The sequence below is a fragment of the Cyanistes caeruleus genome, chromosome 12, assembly GCF_971803275.1.
Source record: "Cyanistes caeruleus chromosome 12, bCyaCae1.hap1.1, whole genome shotgun sequence".
Classification (NCBI taxonomy): Eukaryota; Metazoa; Chordata; class Aves; order Passeriformes; family Paridae; genus Cyanistes; species Cyanistes caeruleus.
Genome location: NC_141712.1, coordinates 18,608,347 through 18,631,403, shown reverse-complemented (window position 1 = coordinate 18,631,403; position 23,057 = coordinate 18,608,347). Strand labels below are relative to the sequence as shown.

Genomic DNA, 23,057 nt, shown 5'->3' with positions numbered 1-23,057 from the left:
AAGATCTGAGCTCAGATTTCCCTCACCTCCTTCCAGAACACAAAGAGGGTTCCGCTGATGATGATGAGTGCTGACATGAAGATTTTCAGGATCAGGGATTTGCTGAGGATGGTGTCTGTGATGCACCGGGGGGGCTGCTTGATGGTGTCCCTGTCAACAGGTTCAACCCCCAAACTGCCTCCAAGAGAAGCGGAGGATGTGTTAATCAAAGCAGGATGGAGCTGGAGGATGCAGTTCTTTGGAATGCAGCATGAATATTCAAGCAAGGTGACATAAGGACCAATGTTAAATCATCAGACCAGTATCCCACCCCAGAGTGAGAGCTAACTGTGAGAGTGTTCTGTAATTGTATTTAGCTGTAATTAGCAGTTGGATGAGGTTCCTAAGTCTTGTGATTTTGGGGCATATCCCCACTATTCCCTGGTCATTCTACCAGCAATTGATATTTTCAGGATAACAGGCCATTCCTAGCCAAAAAATGGAACAGTTAAGTGATTCCACCTTAAAACAGGAAAATACAGAAAACTTCAAGTAAATGTGAAGTGCTTTTTGCAAGACCAGGGAGGGAACAAGAGTGCAGCTCATTGAGCCACTGATGATGACTGATGAGGAATCACAACAGTTTGTGTTCCTAGGCCAAATTCAGACATATTAAACCCAAGATTACTTTTCTCACGGGACTCTTCCATACCTCTGTGCTGGTGGCCCATCCATGATGATGTTGATCCATAAGATCTGCATAGCATTGAGTGGATTTGGTAGGTTGAGCACTGTTGACAGGGTAATTAGGCTCAGAGCTGAAATACTCCTGCAAAGCACAGAAGAATATTATTCTGCAGGGCCTCACCCCGAAGGTGCTTTCACAGGAGCTGAAGCAAACAGGAACTTACGTGCTCAACTGGAACCGGACAAAATTTTTTATGTTGTAAAATATTCCCTTTCCCTCTTCTATTGCATTCCTGGAAGGGAGAGGGGAGTTCATTAAGTCAAGAGCACTTACACTGTTTTACACTGAGCTCCCCATGACACTCAAAACACAAATTGTCTTTTGTAGCCCTTATGTCAGTGGAAATTCAGAGCCCAGCTCAGGAGGTTATCAGTGAAGCTTCTCACTTAGAATTCCTCTATCAAGGAGTAGATCTGAAAATCTGGGTCATGTGGCCAGGTTCTGGTTCATAAAGCAGGCCTGGGCCCTATTTTTATACTCACTGTACCCTGCCCACTCTCCCTGTTGTTATGAACCAACAGAGCATTGCAAATTATGCTTTTCCTCTCAGCTTTCTGGATGAGGCAGAGTACGAGGCAGAACCGTAAAGGTTGGAAAACAGCTCCAGGATCATTGAGTCCAAATTTTGACCAGAAACAAAAGCTCTGATCTACCCAGACTTCTAGGTGCTCTCAGATCCCCAGCTAGCTACAGCAGTGAGAAAAGCTTTCAGGTGAAAGGTGGCTTGGTCAGCACCACTTGGAAGGAAAGTCTTTGTGCAGCCAAAGACGAGTCAGAGCCACCCTGGGGCTCTCCACTTCCATTCAGGAACTTCCATTCACACAACAGGCTCTCTGCAGCGGGCAGCCAGAAAAGAGCTGAAGAGTGAGAGAAATCTCTAAACCTACATGACTTTTGAGAAGTCATCATCCACCAGGATCATGTTGGCAGCCTCCTTGCTGACGTCTGTCCCCGCTTGCCCCATGGCGATCCCGATATCCGCGGATTTCAGGGCCACGGCATCGTTGACGCCGTCCCCTGTCATTGCCACCACAGCACCAGCCCTCTGCAAGGCCTGTGGGCAGAGCACAGAGCACAAACAATCCGTGTTGGCAATTTCAGGGTCTGTACTATTTGCTTTGCTCTTTCTGCACTGAAAGGTCAGAAGCTCTGCTTGACTCTGAGGGTAGAACACACTTGGCACCACACTGAGGACAAAACTCAGAACAACAATTAGGAGACTGCTTTTTCAGGAGTATAGGGAAACTCACAACTCCAGCAGAAGTTAGCAGAGGGTAATACAACCCTCAGAAATTATTCTCCTGATGTTATAGCTGCTAATACCTCACTAGTTTTTTTTACTTTTGTATGCCCAGGCCCAGACTTGCAAGAAACACCATAAAATCATAAAATATCCTGAGTTGGAAAGGACCCACCAGGATCATCAAGTCAAATTCCACATTTCAGAGAAGCAGTGCCAGTGCTCTAGTTGGGGTTTCACAGTTCTTTACTTTGAGCTGATGCTGCTGGGGAAGACCAGATCATCAAGAGAACTGAGGCTCCCTCCCCCTCATTTTTGTGAGCTGTACAATGAATTTCAGAGGCTCTTAGTACCTTTATTATTTTTAATTTGTGTTTCGGACTTGTTCTGAAGAAAATGGAAACCTGAAAGACAAAAAAAAGACAAAATATAATCTCGTATTAGATGGAAGTTATTGGAAATAGCTTTTTTTTTTTTTTATGTAATCAAAGCCATTACATTTTGGACAGTGGAGGAGAGTTCTGCCTCTGCCAGTTGGTCCAGCTCTTCCCCAGACATGGCTTTCAGCTTCCCATTGCACAGACCAATATTCTGTCCTGCAAAGAAAAGAGACAGCACTCTAAATATTAGTGGATTCTATAATCCTAGCAATGTTATCTGTGTATTTTAAGAGCCTTACACTGAGATTTTGCCATTTCTGGTGCTAAAATAGTGGAATCTATTTACTGGATTTTGGCTCAGAGTTCGTAGCCGCTCTATACTCCATTTAGCGTTTGTTTCAATGCAAAAGCAAAAACTCAGTGACCTTTAAAGCCTTTACTGCACACACAAAAATGATGCTAAAGTTGGTTATTAAGGGATAAAACACTTGGCTGATGTGACAGACATACCACAGACCCCCAGGAAAGCTGCAAAGTTTGGTACCTATAGCCACAGCTGTTTCCAGGGCATCCCCAGTGACCATCTTCACTGCCACACCAGACTCAAACAGGACTTGAACAGCTTCTCTCACTCCAGCCCTTGGGGGATCAATTATTCCAACCAGACCTAGAAATGTTAGTTTGCCAAGTTCTGGACCTGAAGCCAAAGCAAGGACTAGTAACAGAGGGGAGAAAAAGAGGACAAGAGTAAATTGTTAATGATGACATGCTTTAAAAGGAATATTTAGAGAAGATATAAAATTGCCTGTTTTCCAGCAGAAAAAGTCATTGAAAGCAGACCTTTAGTCATTGCAATCAGATCTTATATAGACACAAAAATTCAGTCCACTAAATAATAGTTTCTCTGAACGAGAGCATTTCTGTTTGACATGTTTCTCTTAGGATTTCCTTCTTTCTCATTTTCAGCTGTCTACCACGTCTTCCCTAAATGCAGATGGATTAGATCTGGACAGTGTTATATTAAACCAGATACTATTAAACTAGTAAGTTAAACAATACCATTCCTGCAAAAACTTACACTTTTTTAAAAATCTAAGAATGTGAAATGTAAATTCAGTTAAACCAGTGAAACTCCCATCATGTAAACATGCAGGCTCCGAACATTTTGTCTCTGTTCCTGGTGCACACCCGTTAGCATTCAATCATCCTTAAATCACTCAAGGATATTTTGCCAGGGGTTCATGTCAGTGTTGCTTTGATGAAGGAATCAAAAGCTGCAGCAGCTGTCTGAATTAATCACTTCCCTTCAGAGCAGTAATTTGCCATTGCCACGAGGGCAGATGATTTGGATATTGTAAATCAAGCACTGCACAGGAGTTCCCAACCACAGGACACAGGGTGGGAGAATCTGTCCATTAACTTCACCATCCTCCAGATCCAGCTGCCAAGGCTTGTCCTCATCTCCTTACAACCTGGGAATGGTGTTTGTGTCACTGTGTGAAAGTCTGAGATGTTCTGAGGGGACGTTTCTGGTGATGAAGGAGGTGACACGTGTGTAAAACTCCTGTGGGCAGTTGGGATCAGGAGATCGAGAGATTCGGGTCTAACAAAGGATTGAACCGAGCTTCAAACAGAAATCTCAGCGCCCAAATCCGTGTTTGGAACTCCTTTCAGAGTGGCTTTTTGTTGCTGTCTTCTCCAAAACCAAAACTTGGCAGAGCAGTGCTTAGATCAGGCCCAGCACAAAGCGCTCCAGCGCATCACCCCGAGCGTATCCCAGACAACCACAGCACTCCATGGAACAGAAACATTCACATTTCCTGGGCTTATTTTCAGTTCCTTTCAAACTCATTAATTTAAACCCAGCAAAACAAAGCAAAAAATATCAGCTAGCAGACCTGAGACACAGCCCTTGGCACTCTGACAAATGCTGGGAAGAGATCATGAAAGTGGTCCTAAGAACTCAGGGCTTTAAGGTGAAACAAGGGAGATGTAGATTGGATATTAGGAAGAAATTATCCCCAGTAAAGGTGCTGAGGCCCTGGCAAGGATTACCCAGAGCAGCTGTGGCTGCCCCTGGATCCCTGGCAGTGTCCAAGGCCAGGCTGGATGGGACTTGGAGCACTCTGGGACAGTGGAAGGTGTCCCTGCCCATGGCAGGGGTGGGAATGAGATGAGCTTTAATGTCCCCTCATCCCAAACCTCATTCTGTGAGGACTGAGCCTCTGCCCATCCTAACCAGGACAGAGCAGGAAAGTTTTAGGCCAGATAACCTGTAAGATTAAGGACTGACCTCGAAGTCCTGAGGAGCCCATCCGCTTTTCTTCCTGCTGGTAGAGGGCTTTTTGCTGGGGCGTGAGGGACAACGAGATGCCACCACTGTTGTACAGGGTGCAGTGCTGGATGACTTCTTCAAATGCTCCTTTCATAAAGTAAATATCCTCCTGATCCTTTAAAGCAAGGAGAGAGTACACTTTATCCAAGAAGAGGAGCAGATTTTAAATGAATGAGTCTTTAACTGTAGGTAGAAAAGATCCCGTTTTCTCTTTTACCTGTTTCGAGAGATGCTCAGGAGCATATATTATGGATGGGATGGGATGGGATATTTTTGCTCTGGCCATTTTTCATGTTCAGCCCTCACAGACAGCATGGTAATGAAAAGGTTGGTGAGTTTTTAAACCAGAGCATAAAATCAGCCAAAATGAGCTCCTTAACCCAGAAGGGGATAAAGGGCCAACCTCTTGTCCCAAACACCAGACCCCTCTCTCCCTGTCACTTATCTCTGAAGAGCTTTTGTTTTCCTGCTCGAACCACTGACGAGAACTATTCCCTCCTCCCATTCAAGCACAGTTTTATGAGCTAAAAATCCACCCAAGCTGGGAATTTTGAGGTTTGTTCCATTTTCTCCCGACATAGTTAACTCCTGAAAACATTATTTGCTGAGGAGATACCATTTCATGCCCATTGTTGAGGTGCACAATTAGAAACACGAAACCAGCCCCTGCCTCTGTTTGCTTTACCTGATTTTTCAGTGTGCATTTCACAGCCATCCACTTCTGCTCAGAGCTGAATGGAATTTCCTTCTTCCTTACATAAATGTCCTTTATGTCAGCTAATTCCATCTGATGCAAGGGAAAACAAAAAGAGCACTGTAAGGCTGGACACTGCCAAAACCTGGATGTATTTTCCATATCATAAGGATTGACTGCTGACTGTGCCTTTCCAGGCTGTCAAATACCACAGAGCTCAAGAGAAAACACGAGGAGAGCAAAATTCATATTTCAAACCATTTTTTTTCCTTTTGGTGTGCCTGATATGGGATAAATTGAACTGGCATTTGAATCAAGCTTCAAATGCCATAAGTTTTTAAAGAATTAGTGAGCTGCCCTGCCTTTTTGTGAGGCTTTGGGTCAAAGGAGGATCAAGTCCATTCCCTAATCCTATGGGAAAGCAGTGAGTGCAGCAGATTCCTGGGTTTCTTTTCTGGGTTATTTCCCAGCAACTCCACTTGAAAGAAGAAAGGAAACAGAACATAACAGAATGGTCAATCGTGGATGTGGTTTTGAATTATTTCCTGATGAATTACACTCAGAAAGCAATTCACAGCAAAACCTTTCAGTCCAAATCAATACAGCCCTGCTCCAGCAGAGTGTGTGGGTGTTCCAGGTGAAGTGGGAGAGACTGGAAGCTGCTTTTGGTTACCTTTGTCCCCAGCTCCCACCAAACCAAAACATTAAAAAGAAAAGTAGGAAAGACAGCCTCCCTCATATTCTGCTTGGCTACTGAATTCCAGAGCAGGAGGAAGGTTTTGACTCAGCATTTGGGGAAATGAAATGCCATTGTTTAAAAAGGAAAAAAATAAAAAATGGTGATTTCACTGCTAGAGAGTTATGAGTTTTAAAAGCAGAAGGTCAGACCAGATGTTTGCAGGGGCATCATTTCATCAGGGACCTCCTGTGCTTCACAGCCCACCCAAGGGCTGAGGCCACAGGCTGGGTGACACCGAGGAGGTGACACTTGAGGTGTGTCACAGCTCTGCCTGCGAGTGTGAGTGCAATATTCATAAAAAAACCATCTTGTTTTACATAAGCATGGCTAGGAAAAAGTAAAAGCCAGCAGATGACCCAAAATGAGGGTGACCCTCTGCCATGCAATCTGTTCCTGCCCTTTTCAACTCTTCCTGCTGGAGACTCTTCACTGGCACGTGCAGGAAATATAAAAAAGGCTGTCCTGTCTGAGCCCAAAAGAAATGCATTACCCAGCCTAACTGCAGGATTAACCAAGCCAAACAATGACTGCTGTCAGCACAGGAGCTCAAGTGTTTGCCCATGACTAAAGGCTGACTGGGACAGGTAACATCTGCGACCTTGGGCACAGGAGACAAGCGAGGACTAAAACCGGTCTGGGGAATTTAAAGCAGTCTCACTCTGCTGCCAGACCTCACAAATCCAGCTTTTGTTTATTTATTTATCTGAATTGCAGGGAAAATGTTAAACTCTGAGGATCTTACCTTCATTGCCAGGGCAATGAGAGCTCCTTCTGTGGGTTGTCCTATCACACTGTTTTTCCTGATCACGGCGTTATTGACCACACAGCCAGCCTGGAGAAAGGGACAGGTTTGCATGAGCTGTTTTTATCATTGCTGAAGTCACAGCAATGAGTTTAATGAATGAATTTAAATTCATTCCTTAAATGAAATGATGGGAGATTGGGGAATGAAAGGAGCCACATCCCAAAAGTTTTGGGAAAAGGTTTCCCCACAGCAGCATCACTTGAGATCAGTCCTTGTGTTTTTCTAAAGCCACTTAATCCATAACACACAGCAGTATTTTGGTAAAATGTTATGCTTTGGATAAATTAACATCAAGAAAACATGAGATACAGCTAATGAGCTTGGTAGATCATGAAAATGAAAGCTCAGTCTCTCCTCCTATTGTTTGTAATGTGCAGTATGAATAAAACAAGACCTAATCTCCATTTGAGATTCCAGCTCAAATCATTTCACCAACCAAATACTCACTTTAGCCTACAGCTGAATGTTCAAAATTTTATGTAAAGCTGACACGAAACCCAGAGAACATCACAATAAATTTATAAACTGACTGTGTAGCTGGCTAATGTCTAGAAACTGTGCACATTAAAAACCTGAACATGGTAAAATGTATTGGTCTGTCTTCTGCTGGAATTGTATTTTTACCCAGAGTATCATTGACTCCTGAAGCTGATGGCTCTGGTCTCTCCATGTCTTGTGATCACTGCCTTTCACTCCTAAGCTTCAGGAATAACATCACACTCAGTCTTCCCATGAGAATGTTTTAGCAAGACAGTCCATGTTAGAATTACAAAAGGTTTTTTTCCCCTAATTATCCAAAGTTATTTGTGCAACTGAAAATTGAATGTGACTAGGATAAGGTGGTCCATAATTTACACTTACCTCTACAAGTTTCCCAATGGAGATGTTGGAGAACTCTTTAAGGATCTCCTTGGATGGCAGAAGATAAACATTTCCTTCTCCATTGTAGCCCACCCCACTGACCTGAGGGAGGGAGAGAGAGATGGGACATTTCCCCTTTCCCAGGCAGGGCTGGACTACAGATGTGTGCAGGAGGCTGCACTCCAGAAAATTTACATTTTGAAGGAGTGCAGGGATTCTTCTTTCTCTCTCAAAGCAAAGCTTAAAGGAAAGGCTGCAGACCGTGACAGTATCACATTAAAATGACTTTTGGGGGACAAAAGGATTCAGTTTGTCCTATAGGGAATTTGTTGTGATTCCAGAAGTCTTCTTCTCAGGGGAGAGCTGCAGACCTTTGGCAGCAGTGGCATCACTGGGTTTGTTCAAGCCCTGCCCTCCTGCTGACTGCCCTGTCCCTGTCTCACTTTTTGCATTTTCCCTCATTTTGCACAGAGAGGAAGGAACCAAGCAGAGAAGGAAGCTGCTCTTACAATAAATATTCCTACAGGAGATGGGCCAGTGGCAGGTTTCAGTATTTATAAGAGCTGCAGGGAACAGCAGGTTATGGCAATGAACATCTCTGTGGTACCTGAGTGTTTTTTATACCCTCAGCCCCACCTCTGCTTGTCCCCAGGGCTGCAAAAATCCCTTCTCTTTACGTAACGTGCTTGGTTTGGGGCTGGCCAGCCTCCCTCGTTTGGGTCTAAGCAGCCCAAAGGCAAATTGAGTGCTGCTGGGTTCCAGCAGGAAAGGCTGGATTAGCTCCTCATCCCTACCTCAGCCTGGCAGCCGTCCGAGCTCAGCAGCCGGGTCACCGTCATCTCGTTGGCAGTCAGGGTGCCCGTCTTATCCGAGCAGATGACATTGCAGCAACCTGGGGCAGGCATGGCTCTGGTCAGAACTGATAGATAATGCAGCCCAGCAAGCAGATTGAGAAGAAGGAATGCAGGTTTCACTAATTTTGTTTAAACTGTGCCGGGGAAAGGGAGAAAAGATCAAGGAATGCATGAGCTCCCTAAGAGGGAAGGAAAGGATTGATGCACAGTGGGGCATTGTGAGCATCACTTGGGTGTGAGGTGTGGCAGGGCACACCTGAAGAGGGTCACATTGTCTTGGTCAATGTTCCTGAGTGGCAATATCACACAACAGAGCAGCTGCTGTGTCCCAAAAATACAGATCCAATTCCCACTCTGCCAATTAAGTCTTGTTCCTGTAAATGAGGAATAGCAGCCCTTCCCTGCCTCAACTTCAACCATCAGGAGATGGCTGAAAGGCTGTTACAAAAATACTCAAAGATGGGCATCTAAGAGCAGAAACTGCCCCTTTGCTCTGCTTTGTGGCAGTCCTGAGCCAGTAAAGCACTCTTTTCCACAGCCCATTTACAGAACACCACAAAAGGGTGAAGTAGCAGAGCCACCACTTTGCAGATAATTTCATCTCCCAGGAAGGGGGGAAATTAATACAAAACAAGAATCAGGCTCCAGCTCCCTCCTGAGTGTGAATATCTTCCCTGGCTCTGGAGGTGGTCACAGTGCTCAGGCACAGACCCCATGAGCACAATGACCTCCAGGGAAAAACCTGGAGAGAAAATAAAGCAGATTGGGATGCAATGAAATGAATCACACTTTGGAAGGATTAGCCAAGAGCGATATCTAATTTTTAAATTAATTGAATAATAAAAATAATAAAAAAATAAAATAAATTAATTAAATAATAAAAAAATAATCAAAGAAGGATTGTTTTTCTCCTTCTCAGAAGTTTGACAGTTTTGGCTGTGCCTTTTCTGCACCTGCAGTTCCGCCTCTGCGGGTGCAGCCCTACCAGAACGAATTCCCTCACGAGGGAAAAGCTGTTTCAGATATCCTGGGTCAGGGCAGAGACAATAAAATCAGGGTGATAAGATTCCTTAACTGCAGAACAAACAAGGGCAGCTCAAACAATAGCAGTGTTTCCCACGAGGACAGGTTTTAGCTGCAGGATCTGGCCATGCAGCAGTTTTTGGGAGGTGCACGGAGCAGGTTTGGTATTTATTGTGCATTTAATGAGTGGTGCTAAACAGACACCGTGTCTCCCCCTTCAGAACCCTGCTACCCTGAGCCAGGGCACAGCAGCCAAGCCTGGAGTACAGCCACCTGGGAGTAAGGGACAAATTAAAGGTAAGGGGAGGTGGAAGGACAATTCCATCCCGGTTTGTTGTGCCCTGCAGCTGTGAGGATGTGCTGGACGCCTTCTCAAGGTCCCCTCTGCTCCTCTCTCCGTGACTTTTTGGATATCAGGGAGATGGCCACCCAGCCTGCAGAGGGATAAATGGCTTTATTCGTGCTGCCAAGCTTGACTTGAGGGGCTGGGAGGTTTTTTATCCAAAAAAACTGAAGAAGTGGACAAGGTGGATCTGCAGGAGGATCCCAGAGCATGGAGGGGAAGGAGGAACAAAGATTTTAACCCAATGTGTGTCTGCAGAGGGGCTCTGCTCGCTGTGGGCTGGGTTGCACCATTCCAAGCAAATGTTTGTGTTCATACCACCAGAACAAGGGAAAAGGGTGAGAAACATAGGGTAGAAAACATATTTAATTCTGAGTGGGTTGCTCTGTCCCAGTAAGCCTGTTCCAAATTAATATTTCTGGATCAGACCAAGGCTCCCAAGGCCAGCCTGTGCCTGTCCAGCTCAGATTTTGGATCCTGGCAGGTAACCAAGCCTTGGGGCCCATTTGCAGCCTTACCTAGGGTTTCTACTATGGGCAGCTTCTTCACAATCACCTTTTTCTTGGCCATGCGCAGCACTCCCAGCACCAGGGTGACGGTGACCACGATGGGAAGGCCCTCGGGGATGGCAGCCACGGCCAGGCTGGGGACAGCAGAGACACAACAGCCTCACCACGGGGACCAAACCACGAGTACTGACCCAAAGGTGCCAAAGGGACATTCCCAGGGTTGAGTTTTCCTGAGGGTCTGAAGGGGATAACCACTGGGACCCCTGGCACACTGCAAACACAAAAGTGGGATATTTATCCAGCCCTTTGACCTTTTCCTGGATGATTTGGACAGAGAGGTTATTTTCCTTCTTTACATTGCCAAAGAGCAGTAATTTCTGGCTAAGCAGGGACTTAGAGGCTGGATTTAATTTAATTTATTTAACTTTCTGAGGATGGGAGTTGAATATTCCTTGGCACCAGGGCTCACATGTTAGCCACTGGCTCCTGGCCCTCACCTCCTCTCTTACCCCACACTGGGGGGTCAGAACCAGCTCCCCAAATGTCCCCACCAGCAAAACCTGCAACACCTGATATGCTGGAAAAATCCAGCCACAGTCTGTATATCCAATATTAGCTATTCCTTGGAAAACTCTGAATGCTTCTAGGCATGTGCAGAACGAGACCTTACAAAACCATAATCTGCCCTCCAAAACTCAGGATTAACCACTTTTCTTTGCCACCACATCCCCCTGGGTGACAGGAAGGTGGCACTGAGTCACTTTGGCTTCTCTGTTCTTTGGCTTTCCACAGAACACTTGTTGTTTTTAGGAATTGATTTTAGAGCCATGACAACACCAAGTTAACAGGTTTTATGGGCACTACTGAAAACACATTTTTTATCGTGTTTGGTTAAGAAGCTGTGCATGTGTTTTTTATCCTGTATGAGATGTGCATTCCTTTCTTGGGATGTAAATCCAGTAGGAAAAGAGTAATATTTGCTGCTGGTACACTCCCACTAAATTCATAGCACAGATAGGAAAGGACATTCACAGCAGGATGAGGGAAAGATGCCAGTGAAGATTTTCAAGATAACAGTTTACAAAATTAAATAAACCCACAAGCTTGGTTTTGTTTTCCTCCACTCTGTTTAAACCTCACATTAATTTTGCCAGTGCATGAGAAATATGTATTTATGAGAGGTTTTACTCAAGATCTCGTGTGTGAAATGTCCATTGTTTTGAACAGGGAATTCCTTGGGACATTTTATTGGGAATCAAAGAGAAAAGGGCTCTCCAGTCCTCACCTGACTCCAATGGTGAACATGCTGAGGAGACTCTTCCCCTGCCACCAGCCAATGAGCATTATCAAACCTGGGGGGGGATAAATGATCTGATCAAAAAGAGAATTTCAGAAATCCCTAACGTGTTTTAGCTGCTGTTGTACAACCAAACTGCAAAGCCCAGGTAAGCCAGGCCCACGAGTGCTTTTGGGAGAGCAGAGGGGTCCCACAGCCAGCCGTGCCAGTGTGAGCCTGGCACCCCACTCACCGATTATCCCAAAGGAGAACAGGGTGAGCTGCTTCCCCAGCCTGTCCATGCTCTTCTGCAGAGGTGTCTTGGGGGTCTGGAAAAATCAGATTGCTGGTTCTGCTTGGGCTGTTGTGTGGGGTGAGGAGCTGCTCAGCCCCGAGTGAGTGACCCACACAGGCCTGGCTGTCCATACCTGTGCCTGCAGCTGCCTTGGGCTCTTCCCACCCTCAACCCTCCAACAGGCAGAGCCTGCCCAGTCCTTCCCTGCAGACACTTGTCCCTCACTCGCACTTTGTGGCATTTTGTGGCAGGAGCAGGACTGAACCCAGTGCATTGAATCCTGCCACTGCTCCTGCCCACAGACTTTCATCCAGGACATCCAGAATTTCCCCAGACAGGGACTGTGTTACCTCCTCAGCCTGCATCATCTTGAACACCTCGCCAAACTGGGAATTTTCACCCGTGCCAATAACCACGCCCTGAAAAAGGGAAAAGAGAGATGGAGGTGGAAAAATCTAGAGGACCCCAGGCTGGTTTGGGTTGGAAGGGACATTAAGCCCATCTCATTCCACCCCTGCCATGGGCAGGGACACCTTCCACTGTCCCAGGCTGCTCCAAGCCCTGTCCAGCCTGGCCTTGGGCACTGCCAGGGATCCAGGGGCAGCCAGAGCTTCTCTGGGCACCTGTGCCAGTGCTCCCCACCCTCCCAGGGAAGGATTTCTTCCCAATATCCCATTAACCCTGCCCTCTCTCATTCACCTTTTCCTGTCACTCCATGCCCACACCAAAAGAATCTGTAATTAACACTCAGGAAATGATCAGTGATGTCAGGACTCACTTTTCCCTTCCCGTACCGCACCAGGGTCCCCATGAAAACCACATTGCTCAGCGTGGTGATGTCCCCAGCTTCCAGCAGCACACCCTCACTCTTGTTGCAAGGCTCAGCTTCTCCAGTAAAACTGGATTCATCCACCAGCAGATCTGTAACCTAATTATAAAGACACATTTCTGGCACTGTTAAGACAAGGAATTTCCCAGCCAGGCTCGTTTGCAGCTGTATTTACCTCGATGAGCCTGAGGTCTGCAGGAACCCTGTCCCCCACAGACAGGTAGATGATATCTCCAGGCACCAGCTCTCGTGCTAGAAGGTGCTGCAGTTTTCCTTCCCTTAAGCTGCACGAGGCAAATGGAAAAAAGGAGAAAGGGAACCAGGCCGTGAGGTTTTTATTCCTTCTGCAAGCTTGGGAATGTGGCTGGAAAGAGAGCAAGAAGCCTTGCCCCAAGGAACTTCCAATGTAAATAAGAACAGAAAATTTTCATACCACTGAGCAGAGGATTATGTTCAGTTTGGGCTCGGTTTTAATTCATAAACAGATGGGCAGGTTATGGGTGATTTACATTTCAGAAGTGTCTTCAACATTATACAGTAGAGGAGCAATAAGAAGTTGTGCTTTCATGCTTTAAATAATGAATTGCAGATTCTTGAACCTAAAAAGAGGCTTTTTAAAGCTAGAATTACCCCTGGCATTCCACTATTGCATTCAAAGTGGAGCCTTCCAGGCAGCTGGATGCTCCTGGTGTCCTATCATAAATAAACAAAGAACCAGCAGTGGGATTTGTAAGCTCCAGGGTGAACTTTGGACCAGAGGAAAACCCCACACCTCTTTGGCAGGGCAAGGCTTCTCTGAGCCTCACAACTTATTTCTGTTGGCAGCAACAAAACTGATTTGCAAAGACACAAATAGGGAAAATGTTTCTTGTCATCTTCAGCACTGCTAACAAACATCAAAGCTGTGGGGAGAGCGGTGTCTGAGGCACCCTGCAGCTGCTCCATGGGCTGTGACCTGGCTGTGCCTGTCACACGTGTGTGCAGCACAGGTAGGACAGGAACCCCATCCCACCTGCACTCAGGGGCTGCTTTGTGCCCATCTCTTGGGGGGAAAAAATACCCTAAAGCCAAAAAATATATACACAGGTGAGGTTTTTCCTGCCCAGGCAGACAGTGACACACAGGATGCTGCAGGGATGTACAGCAGGATTTTTCTGGGGCCCTCCTGTCTCTGGGCATTTATTCAATTCCACAGGGTGCCTACTCCTTATTTCTAATTTTTCTAATTTTTTCCCTAATAATTAAAGAAATAATTTCTGATCAATACTGATTATTTCATCCCTTTTCCCTGTGACCTGGAGCTGCGCCCATTCACATTGCCACCCCTCCCGAGACCGGGTTCTTCTCATTGTGTGCACAACAGCCTGGAATAATTTTCTTCTCCTGCTTGTCCTGCCCTCTCAGCCCCACTCCCTGCTGACCCCCTGCTGCAGCCACGTCTCACCAGTTGCACTCGGGGGGCACCAGCTTGTTGAGCTCTTCCAGAGACTTTTCCGAGCGATATTCCTTTCAAAAGGACAAGAAGGACGAGTTACAGGAGAGGTCTCTTTCCTGGCAGCCATGGCCACGGAGCAGAGCCCTGCAGAACCCACCTGGATGAAGGCCACGGTGACCACGATGAGCACAGCCTGGGAACAGAGGGGAGGTACACGTGTGGGCACTGAGAGATGGGCTGGGGCCACCAGCATGGGGACAGGGGACAGGGGACAGCCACCATGGGGACAGGGGACAGGTGACACCCACCATGAGGACAGGGGACAGCCACCATGGGGACAGGGGACATTCACCATGGGGACAGGGGACACCCACCATGGGGACAGGGGACAGGGGACAGGGGACAGGGGACATTCACCATGGGGACAGGGGACAGCCACCATGGGGACAGGGGACATTCACCATGGGGACAGGGGACACCCACCATGGGGACAGGGGACATGGGACACCCACCATGGGGACAGGGGACACCCACCATGGGGACAGGGGACATGGGACATTCACCATGGGGACAGGGGACAGCCACCATGGGGACAGGGGACAGGGGACATTCACCATGGGGACAGGGGACAGGGGACAGGGGACACCCACCATGGGGACAGGGGACACCCACCATGGGGACAGGGGACATGGGACATTCACCATGGGGACAGGGGACACCCACCATGGGGACAGGGGACAGCCACCATGGGGACAGGGGACAGGAGACATTCACCATGGGGACAGGGGACAGGTGACACCCACCATGGGGACAAGGGACAGGTGTCACATACCAGGGTGACCCAGGACAGGTGACACCCACCATGGTGATGCTCGCGGCGTCCTCGTACTCCTTGGTGATGACACTGACTAAAGCTGAGGCCAGCAGCAGGAGGATGAGGGGGTTTTTGAACTGAGAAAACAAGAAACGTGTGGGATGAGAGGTGCTGAGCTGAGCTGGCTGCAGACCCCACCAGGAAGGGTCCCTGTGTGGTTTGGCTGCAGGGACACTCCTTGCATCGTGGCCAGGTTTCTGGGCTTCCTGACCCCACGTGGCCTTGGGGACCAGCAGGACAAAGTTCACACCAAAACACACCAATCTCCCCACTTTTCCCCTTTTTGCACGGGCAGTGCTCCCCTCTGCAGACACACAGCACAGAGCTGATTCCAAAAGCTTCTTAGGTGCACAATAAGGACAAACAAAAACTTTACTGTATTTTTAGAATCTGAAACCAGAAATCCTCTTTTTCTTCTTTTTCATTTCTTCTTTAATTAATCTCCTCAAATCTTCACTGGACCCAGGGCTGTGGGAATCAGGTGCTCACTTGTTTCACTGTTAAACAGAGATTTTGAGGCCCCTTTTCTTACCTGAGAAAATTACAGCTCTGTTTAACTGATGTGGGAATTGATGGAAAGGACTTAGAAAGATAAATCTGCCTGCTTTGTGCAGCGGATGTGTGGTGATGCTCAGTAGGAAAGCCAGGGCTTAAATTTATTCCTGGCTGGATCCAAAGGTGAAAGTCCCTCCATTTTTCTTCAGAAAACCAAGGCAAAGGGGATGTTTACAAAAACAGCAGCTGGACAAAGCCACAGCAAGGGGCTGCTGAGGGCTGATGCTCAAGTGCAGGACCAGAGGCACCAAAAGGTTGCAGGAGGATCAGAGATGCACCAAAGAATCCCTCTGGTGTCCCTGTAGGAGAAACTGGCTCTTAAGGCTGAGCAGAAGAAAAAACACTACCTCATTTTTTATCAGGAATAAAAGAATCCTTGGGAAGATTTAATGATGATTGCCAAAAGCTTAAAGAATATCAATCACATCCAAAAAAAAGGGATAAACCATGAAATAAAATTGAAGTCTTTCAAAGCAACTCAAATCCCTGTGATTCAACTAAACAAGATCAGTCAAATCACTGGTTGGAAATGAAAAATAGAACCGAACAAATAAACAAAAGGCCCTTCTTGTCTGGTTAAAAGCTCTCAAAAAGAGGTGAAAGATGCATTAAACACTGATGAGAAATAATAATAAAAGCAGAATTCAAGAATAACTTGTCTGGGGAAAGAGAAGGAAACAGTTATCACCTTCTGCCTGTCTTTTGGGGGCAGCTGTGGATGTCAACAGCACATGGCACCATTTATGGCACTGGTGTATCACTGATAGAGACCCTAAAACTGCCCTGAGCTCCACAGCTCTCCCTTTTCTGGAGGGACAGCCAAAATCAGAGCATCTTCCAGCTGGCACTGGCTCTCCTCAAACCTCTCATGACGTTATCACCTGCCTTAAAGGGAATAAATATGCTCCAGCAATCAGGCCCTGATCTCCAGGGTTTGATTTGTGGGTTGTGTGGAGATAAAAAGGTTCATTTCTGTTTGAAGATGTTATCTGCACCCTCAGTGAGCTGCAGAGGAACTCACAATGGTTTTGCCAGGAGAAGGAGCAGTTCCTGTGTCCAGGGCACAGCCTGTTCCAAGGCTCAGTCTCTGGAAGCAGAAACCTTGAATATTTCATTGCAAGCACACACTCAGAGCAACCCAGCCAGGTTGTGGTTTTGCCAAGAAATGAGGATCTGTGCAGAAAATCCTTACCTGGTCCAGATACTTCTTCCATATTGGCTCTGTGTTCTCTACTGAAAATTCATTCCAGCCGTGTTTTGACCGGCGCTGGAGCACGGAAAACTCAGAGAGTCCAGTCTGTAAATCAACCTAGAGGGGAAAAAACCCCAAACCCAACCCAAACCGTTCCTATTATAGAAAATTTATTGTATCAAATTTATATTAAACCCCTATAAGCACACTAGGCAAGATCTTCATGGCTCAGTCCCACATGCAAAAATAAACCTGTTGTTTTTCTCTTCAAATATGTAATTTTGTTAAACTATAAAATATTACCATCAACTACCACAGAAACCCATAAAGTAAGCACAAGGTAATTAAAAAAAAAAAAAAAGTATATTTCCAGAAGGGAGAAATTCTATCATAGATGACAAATTAGAAATCTAAAGCAGTAAAAGAAAAAAAAGTAATTTCTGGTTGCACTGTGTATTTAAAGAGAAAGTAAAAATAAAAACACCCTGACAAAATTCAAAGGGAACAGAATCAGAAGGGATAAAATCTACTCTGCCTGGATTTAAAAAATACTGAGGTCAGGAACTGAAATATATCCAAGCACTAAAGCTTTCCCTGACGGTGGGAACCCTCCAGCCCAGGCAAGGAGAGGATTCATCCCACAAAAAGGCAGAGGAATTGGGCACTCCAGGAATTTACAAGCCAATTAAAGGCTGATTCTGCAGCTCACCTCTTCCCACAGGCAGATCCCACATTCCCAAAGACAAATCCTTACATTTAGAGCTCTTGCCAAGTCCTCCTTGTGGCATTTACAGGCGTCCTTCGGGGGCAGGACTGCCACCTCCTTCTCCTGCTCGATTATTGTCAGCTCGCACTCCTGGCCGGGCTGTGGAAACACGGCAAAGCCATCCTTAGGTGAGAGCAGTGTTAATTAAAGCTTTGCAGCATTCCTTGCTCCTTCCCTTAATCCCACTCCCTTCCCTCTCCTTGCCAGCTTCAGTCCTTCCACTTCCCGAATCTCAGCGCTCTAATAGCACTGAGATGCTATTAATTAATCCTGTTAATCCTGGTGGCAGCCTCCAAGGCAGGGACACGTTCTCCTGGGGGCAGAGAGGCTGTGAGGGACCAGAGAGAAGCTCAGGGTGCTGATCAGGACAGCTCTGTGGTGTTTGGGGTGTCCTGCCCGAGAGGAGCTCTGTCCCATGCCAGTGTCTCACAGCCCCGACTCGGTGCTCAGAGCAAGGAAAACAACTTTCCCCTTGTAAAAAACACAATAACTGAACTGAAAACGTGGGCTGGAAATGTGAGCCAGACAGAAAAGCAAAATCTCCCCTCCTGTGTCCAGGGCTGTTTTGCTCCACTGCTGACTCTGCATCTGCCTCCAGGCAGGATCAACCCTTCCTGCCCCATCCAGGCATCCCAAGCCCTTATCAGCATCCCAACCTCTCCCTTTCAATTTCCTTCATCTCCTTCTCTAAAATGCATCTCCCAGAGCAGCAGCATTCCCCAGATCTGTGCCAGGCCCATGCTGAAGGCACTGTGATCACTGTGACAGGCTGAACACAGAGAGGGAGAAATCTCACCCTTCCCAAGGAACAGGAGTTCCATTCCCTTTTGCCTTCATTCATAAAGCACAAGAGTGTGTGTTCATTAAGAAAGGAAGCCCCAGAGAACGTGGCAGGCATTTAGCACTGGCTCCCAGCACCCTGGAATGTTTCTGTGGGATGCACTCAGGTCTGGCCCATCCTCCTGCAGTGGTATTTGGGGGCTTGGCCCTCCCTTGAATACTCAGGAGCTTTCTAGGAACATCCAGTGCTTTGCAATCTAAAGCCCAGGATAAATGCAGAAAATCATAAATGCAGAAGATGTCCTCAGCTGTTCTCTTGTGGGGTTGGTTTCAGTCTTGGGGTTTCTGGAGAGCTCAGAACATCTCTGAGCCCTGCTCCTGGAACAGGCTTTAGCCATATCCATCTGTTGCAGCCTCTTTTTATGGCCATTTCCTGACCCACAGCTCAGCTGCCAACACGAGGGATGCCAGCAGCCCCCTGCTCCCAGTGGAAAATACAGGAGTCTGCTGGGACCCCTTCCTCTGGGCAGGGCTCATTTAGAAACCATTTTGTCCCAGGAACAACCTGCCTTCCTAAACCCTCAGCAATTTGCCCAAGATCTCCACGGATTTTTCTGCTCCCACATTTCCCTCAAGCTGGTGACCCCATATAGCCCAAAGAAGCTGCTCCCCTTTTGGAGCCATCCTAGCACTGGACATCACCCTCATTTCCACATCTCCTTAAGAGATGTCCTTAAGATTTCCTTGAGAAGGGACAAAAATACCCCTTCCATGTTTAAAACTCGTGGTTTATATCCCTGTTTGTCCTGGCTGTACAAATTCATCAGTTCCCTGAAGCTTTGCTGACATCCAGCCACTGAAATCCCAAGAGCCACTTAGGGAGATGGAAGTGGGAAGAAAACAGAGGACTGCCATGGATAGACACATCCCTGAATTCACTGCCACCCTGATTAATGTGGTCTCTCCAGGCTCCTCTGTGCTGCAGGTGACACACACACACAGGTATCAAGGTACAGCTCTGCCCTGGAGGAGTTTAAATTTTAATGGGAGCAGCTGGAGGGCAGGAAGAGACCCGGACAGGAGGATAACATGCCTGCAGTCCCCAGGGGCAGCAAGGCAACAGGGCCCAGCTCTATCAGCAATATTTACCTTCAAAAAGGTGTGGAGGAAATAAATTACAAAGGCTCTGGATGTGGCTGAGCCCTCTGTGGTTTCTCTAGAAGTGCTGGCAGCTCCCTGCTCCCAGCCAGGGGCTGTTATGACAGGAACAGCTTTATTGGGATGAGCTAGCTTGCACTGCTGAGCCCAGGGATTTCCCTTCATGAACGTGGCCCAGTTTTTCCCACCAGAGCAGCCCCTGAAATGCACAGGTTGGAAATGCATCAGTGGGGCCCTGTCTCCCTCCTCCTCTGCATGTGCTGCCTCTGCAGAGCCCCTGTGCCCCAATCCCATCGCACCCCGAGATGTGGGGCACCAGGCAGTGTCCTGTGCAAACCCCTTCATGAACACACCTCTCCTCCCTTTCATATTTATGCTTTGTATTTACCTTCTATAAGTGCTTTTGTATTTACCTTGTAAAGCAGATGTGGGTTATCCACAACATCCATTTACTTTTATAACCTTTATCCTTTCGGCACAAGAGCACAGGCTCCATACAGCAGGGCAGGAAGAAATAACAAAAGGGGAGATATCGGTTTATCTACTGCTTTGCAAGATCAGGAGATACTGGAGGCTGCAAAGAGCAGCTGGTGTGGCTGGGAGCCACCTTGGAGGTAGCTGAGCATCCCTCATCCCAGAACAATCCATCGATTGTGCCGCCCAGCAGCCCATGTGGAAGAAAGAGAGCGTGGGGCTTTCTGCAGAGCACACAGCCCTTTTTGTGTACTCTGGCAAACAGCCCAAAATATCGGTTCTCGGGATTTTCCCCCACCTCTGCCTCTGCTGAGGTTTTGCATATTCTTTTCCCTGTCTTAGGTTACTTTGGATTTTGCAGTTAATGGACTGCAATACAGAGTGGGCTGGTTTATTTAGTCTACATGAAGCCCTTCCAAACATTAAACTTTATCCCTGACAAAAATGCAATAAATAAATCAAACCATTCTCTCCAAAGCCTTTTACATTTTTTTTTTTTATTTTTTTGGGTGGACATGGCAGGTAAAAAGACCCATGTTCCAAGGGTGCAGGCAAAATCCAGAATGCAGCCTAGAGCAACCCTCAGCTCTTCAGGTGAGGGGCTGCCTTGCTTCTCTATCCAAGCTCCCAGCTCTTTCTCACCTCCACCACGATTTCTGCACCTCCCACACATTTCCCACTCCCCTTTTGCACATCTGTCAACAGAATTCCAATGTTTTTTACACAAAACAAAGATCTGGTCCCCCTGCTTGAGATAAAAAATTCAAAATCGTCCCTTGGATTGTTCAAAAGGCTTTTTTGCAGGTTTTGCAGTAAAGCTGATTTGAGGCACCCAGCTGCAGCCCCCTGAGAATCCTGCCCTGGACTGTGCCCACTGGGGTGATGCTGCTACGTGGTCAGAGGGAAAGGGGGATGTGAGGAAGCAGTGCCCAGGATTTTCTCCCACTTTCACACACACAGGCACGTGTGACTGTGAACGTGCACACACGCTGGGATGCTCGGAAGAAAAAAATCTTTGTTCTTCAGATTTCTGCAGGAAACATATAATTCTTGTAAACTGTAAACCAGCCCCACAAAAATTCCCCTGGTTCTGAATGGGGCACTGCAGGAAAGGAGTTCAAGCATGCTCAGCAGAGTCTGGACACAGGCTGGGTGTGTGCTTTGACGTGCCAGGTGAGTGCCCTGCCATCTCCAGGTAACACCATGGCCACAGGTGAACTGGCCATCACCCCACAGTGACAGCACTGGGGCTGTCCTTCCCAGCCCAGTTTGGGCATTTATCCTGCCTGGAGCCCCATCAGATCACCTGGAATCACACCTTTATGGCCCAGCACAGTGCTTTGACCAAAGTATTTATAAGGTTGTAAGTGCTCTGCAACTACTTTCAAGTAAAGAAGCAAAATGCCATCAAGTAGGGAACAAATGAGTAATTTACCAGCCTAAATCATAGTCTGAGAAAAAGTTCTTGATTTGCCAAGTTCTTATTTTCATTTTACACTGCTGTCTACTTCCTGCCCCGTGCCAAAGCTCTCCTCACCCCCCTCTCCTGTTATACACAGACCACTCTCTGCAAGCACCAGAGCTAAAATCCAAGAGGGGTTTAGATTTGGAAGTAAATACCTGTCACTATTTATTTTGGCACAGCATAAATGGTGCAGCCTAAGAACAAGCCAGCCTAATTGCCAACGGCCTCCTGCCTACGTGCAATCAGAAATCTCAGCTTCCCACCAAGCCAGGTTACAGGGACTTTCTGTAACCTCATCAAGATCTTTTTTTCCTGGGATTTTGAGCTCTGGGTGAGCAGTGCAGAGCAGCATCACCCGGTGCCCTGCACAGGGTAAGAGTTCAATGCCTCATCTGTCTCCTCCCCGCAACACTGACCCACCCCACACAGGACAGATCCCAAAAATGGGATTAGCTGAAATGATATTTGGAAAGGCCTCAGTCAGTCAGGAAAAGCACATGAATCTCTCCAGGTGTGTGGATGGAGCCCATTGGGATGGGAGCAAGGGCTAACCCCGCTTGCTGAAGGAATTAGATGATTGGGGTTCATGTGGCAGAACACCCAACCAATCTGCCACGTGGGAAAAAAATGGGGCTTGAGCCACGGAAACCTTGTACTGTGCAGATAATCAGACAATCCCAAACTGGAAGATTTGGTGGCAAAACCCATAGAAGAACAGCAAATATGTCACCCAAACCACCACTGGCCACTCCATCTGCATGAGGACAGGCAGTGAGAGCAGGGAGTGGACAGCAGAGCAGCATTTTTCAGGGAAGGGAAGCGATATTTCCACGTGGACTCTGCAGGTCTGAGCCAAAACTCTCCTTGGCCGCTGGTTACCAGCCCTGACTGCCCGAGGGTCAGGGGTACCCTGGGGTCAGGGGTACCCCGGGGTCTCCATTCCCCCTGTTGTGCCCACCCTCCAGAGCTCCCACAGCACTCCAGGGCTCTCCCAAGCTCTTGGAAGCTCCTCAGAGCAGGGAACACCGCTCCTGGGCAGGATTCAGACCTCAGCTCTGTGCCCTTGGCAAGAGCACCCAGCTCATCCCCGGCTGCCCGAGAGAGCGAGAGCGCAGCGATCCCGAGGTACCGGCGGGACAAAGCAGACAAAACCAACCCCAATTACACAAACTATTGCAGCACGGCCAGGCACGAGAGAGGCACGAGAAATCCTCACCTCCTCTTCCTCGCCGCTTCCCAGGGGCTGATATTTCTGCACCAAGCGGAGGAGCGACCTTTTCTGGAAGAGTTTGGTGAAAATCCCTTCGCCCATCGTCGCCGCGGGTTGGGAGCAGCGGCAGGGCTGGCTCCGGCTCCGCCGAGCTCGGGGTTACCTGCAGGGAGAGGCACCTGCACCTGCAGCCAAGTCACGCCTTCCCCGGAGCCCGGCGGGTGAGCGCACAGGAGCC

At 47.5% G+C, this 23,057-nt stretch overlaps 1 protein-coding gene across 1 annotated transcript in view; it reads right to left on the bottom strand.

Moving 5' to 3' along the window:
• ATP2C2 (ATPase secretory pathway Ca2+ transporting 2) overlaps positions 1-23,057 on the bottom strand; it is a 25,277-nt gene extending 2,220 nt beyond the window's left edge. Inside the window, exons 1-24 of the mRNA XM_023934510.2 lie at positions 22,826-23,057; positions 17,721-17,831; positions 16,967-17,083; positions 15,207-15,296; positions 14,503-14,538; positions 14,355-14,416; positions 13,086-13,194; positions 12,860-13,009; positions 12,432-12,500; positions 12,040-12,115; positions 11,796-11,862; positions 10,520-10,644; positions 8,576-8,673; positions 7,782-7,883; positions 6,858-6,947; positions 5,368-5,469; positions 4,641-4,797; positions 2,892-3,062; positions 2,466-2,563; positions 2,321-2,371; positions 1,615-1,781; positions 891-959; positions 692-808; positions 27-174 (exon numbers count right to left, since the gene is read on the bottom strand). Coding sequence (XP_023790278.1) covers positions 27-174; positions 692-808; positions 891-959; positions 1,615-1,781; positions 2,321-2,371; positions 2,466-2,563; positions 2,892-3,062; positions 4,641-4,797; positions 5,368-5,469; positions 6,858-6,947; positions 7,782-7,883; positions 8,576-8,673; positions 10,520-10,644; positions 11,796-11,862; positions 12,040-12,115; positions 12,432-12,500; positions 12,860-13,009; positions 13,086-13,194; positions 14,355-14,416; positions 14,503-14,538; positions 15,207-15,296; positions 16,967-17,083; positions 17,721-17,831; positions 22,826-22,921 — 2,478 coding nt within the window. The 5' untranslated portion in view covers positions 22,922-23,057. The remainder of the gene's footprint in view (positions 1-26; positions 175-691; positions 809-890; positions 960-1,614; positions 1,782-2,320; positions 2,372-2,465; positions 2,564-2,891; positions 3,063-4,640; positions 4,798-5,367; positions 5,470-6,857; positions 6,948-7,781; positions 7,884-8,575; positions 8,674-10,519; positions 10,645-11,795; positions 11,863-12,039; positions 12,116-12,431; positions 12,501-12,859; positions 13,010-13,085; positions 13,195-14,354; positions 14,417-14,502; positions 14,539-15,206; positions 15,297-16,966; positions 17,084-17,720; positions 17,832-22,825) is intronic.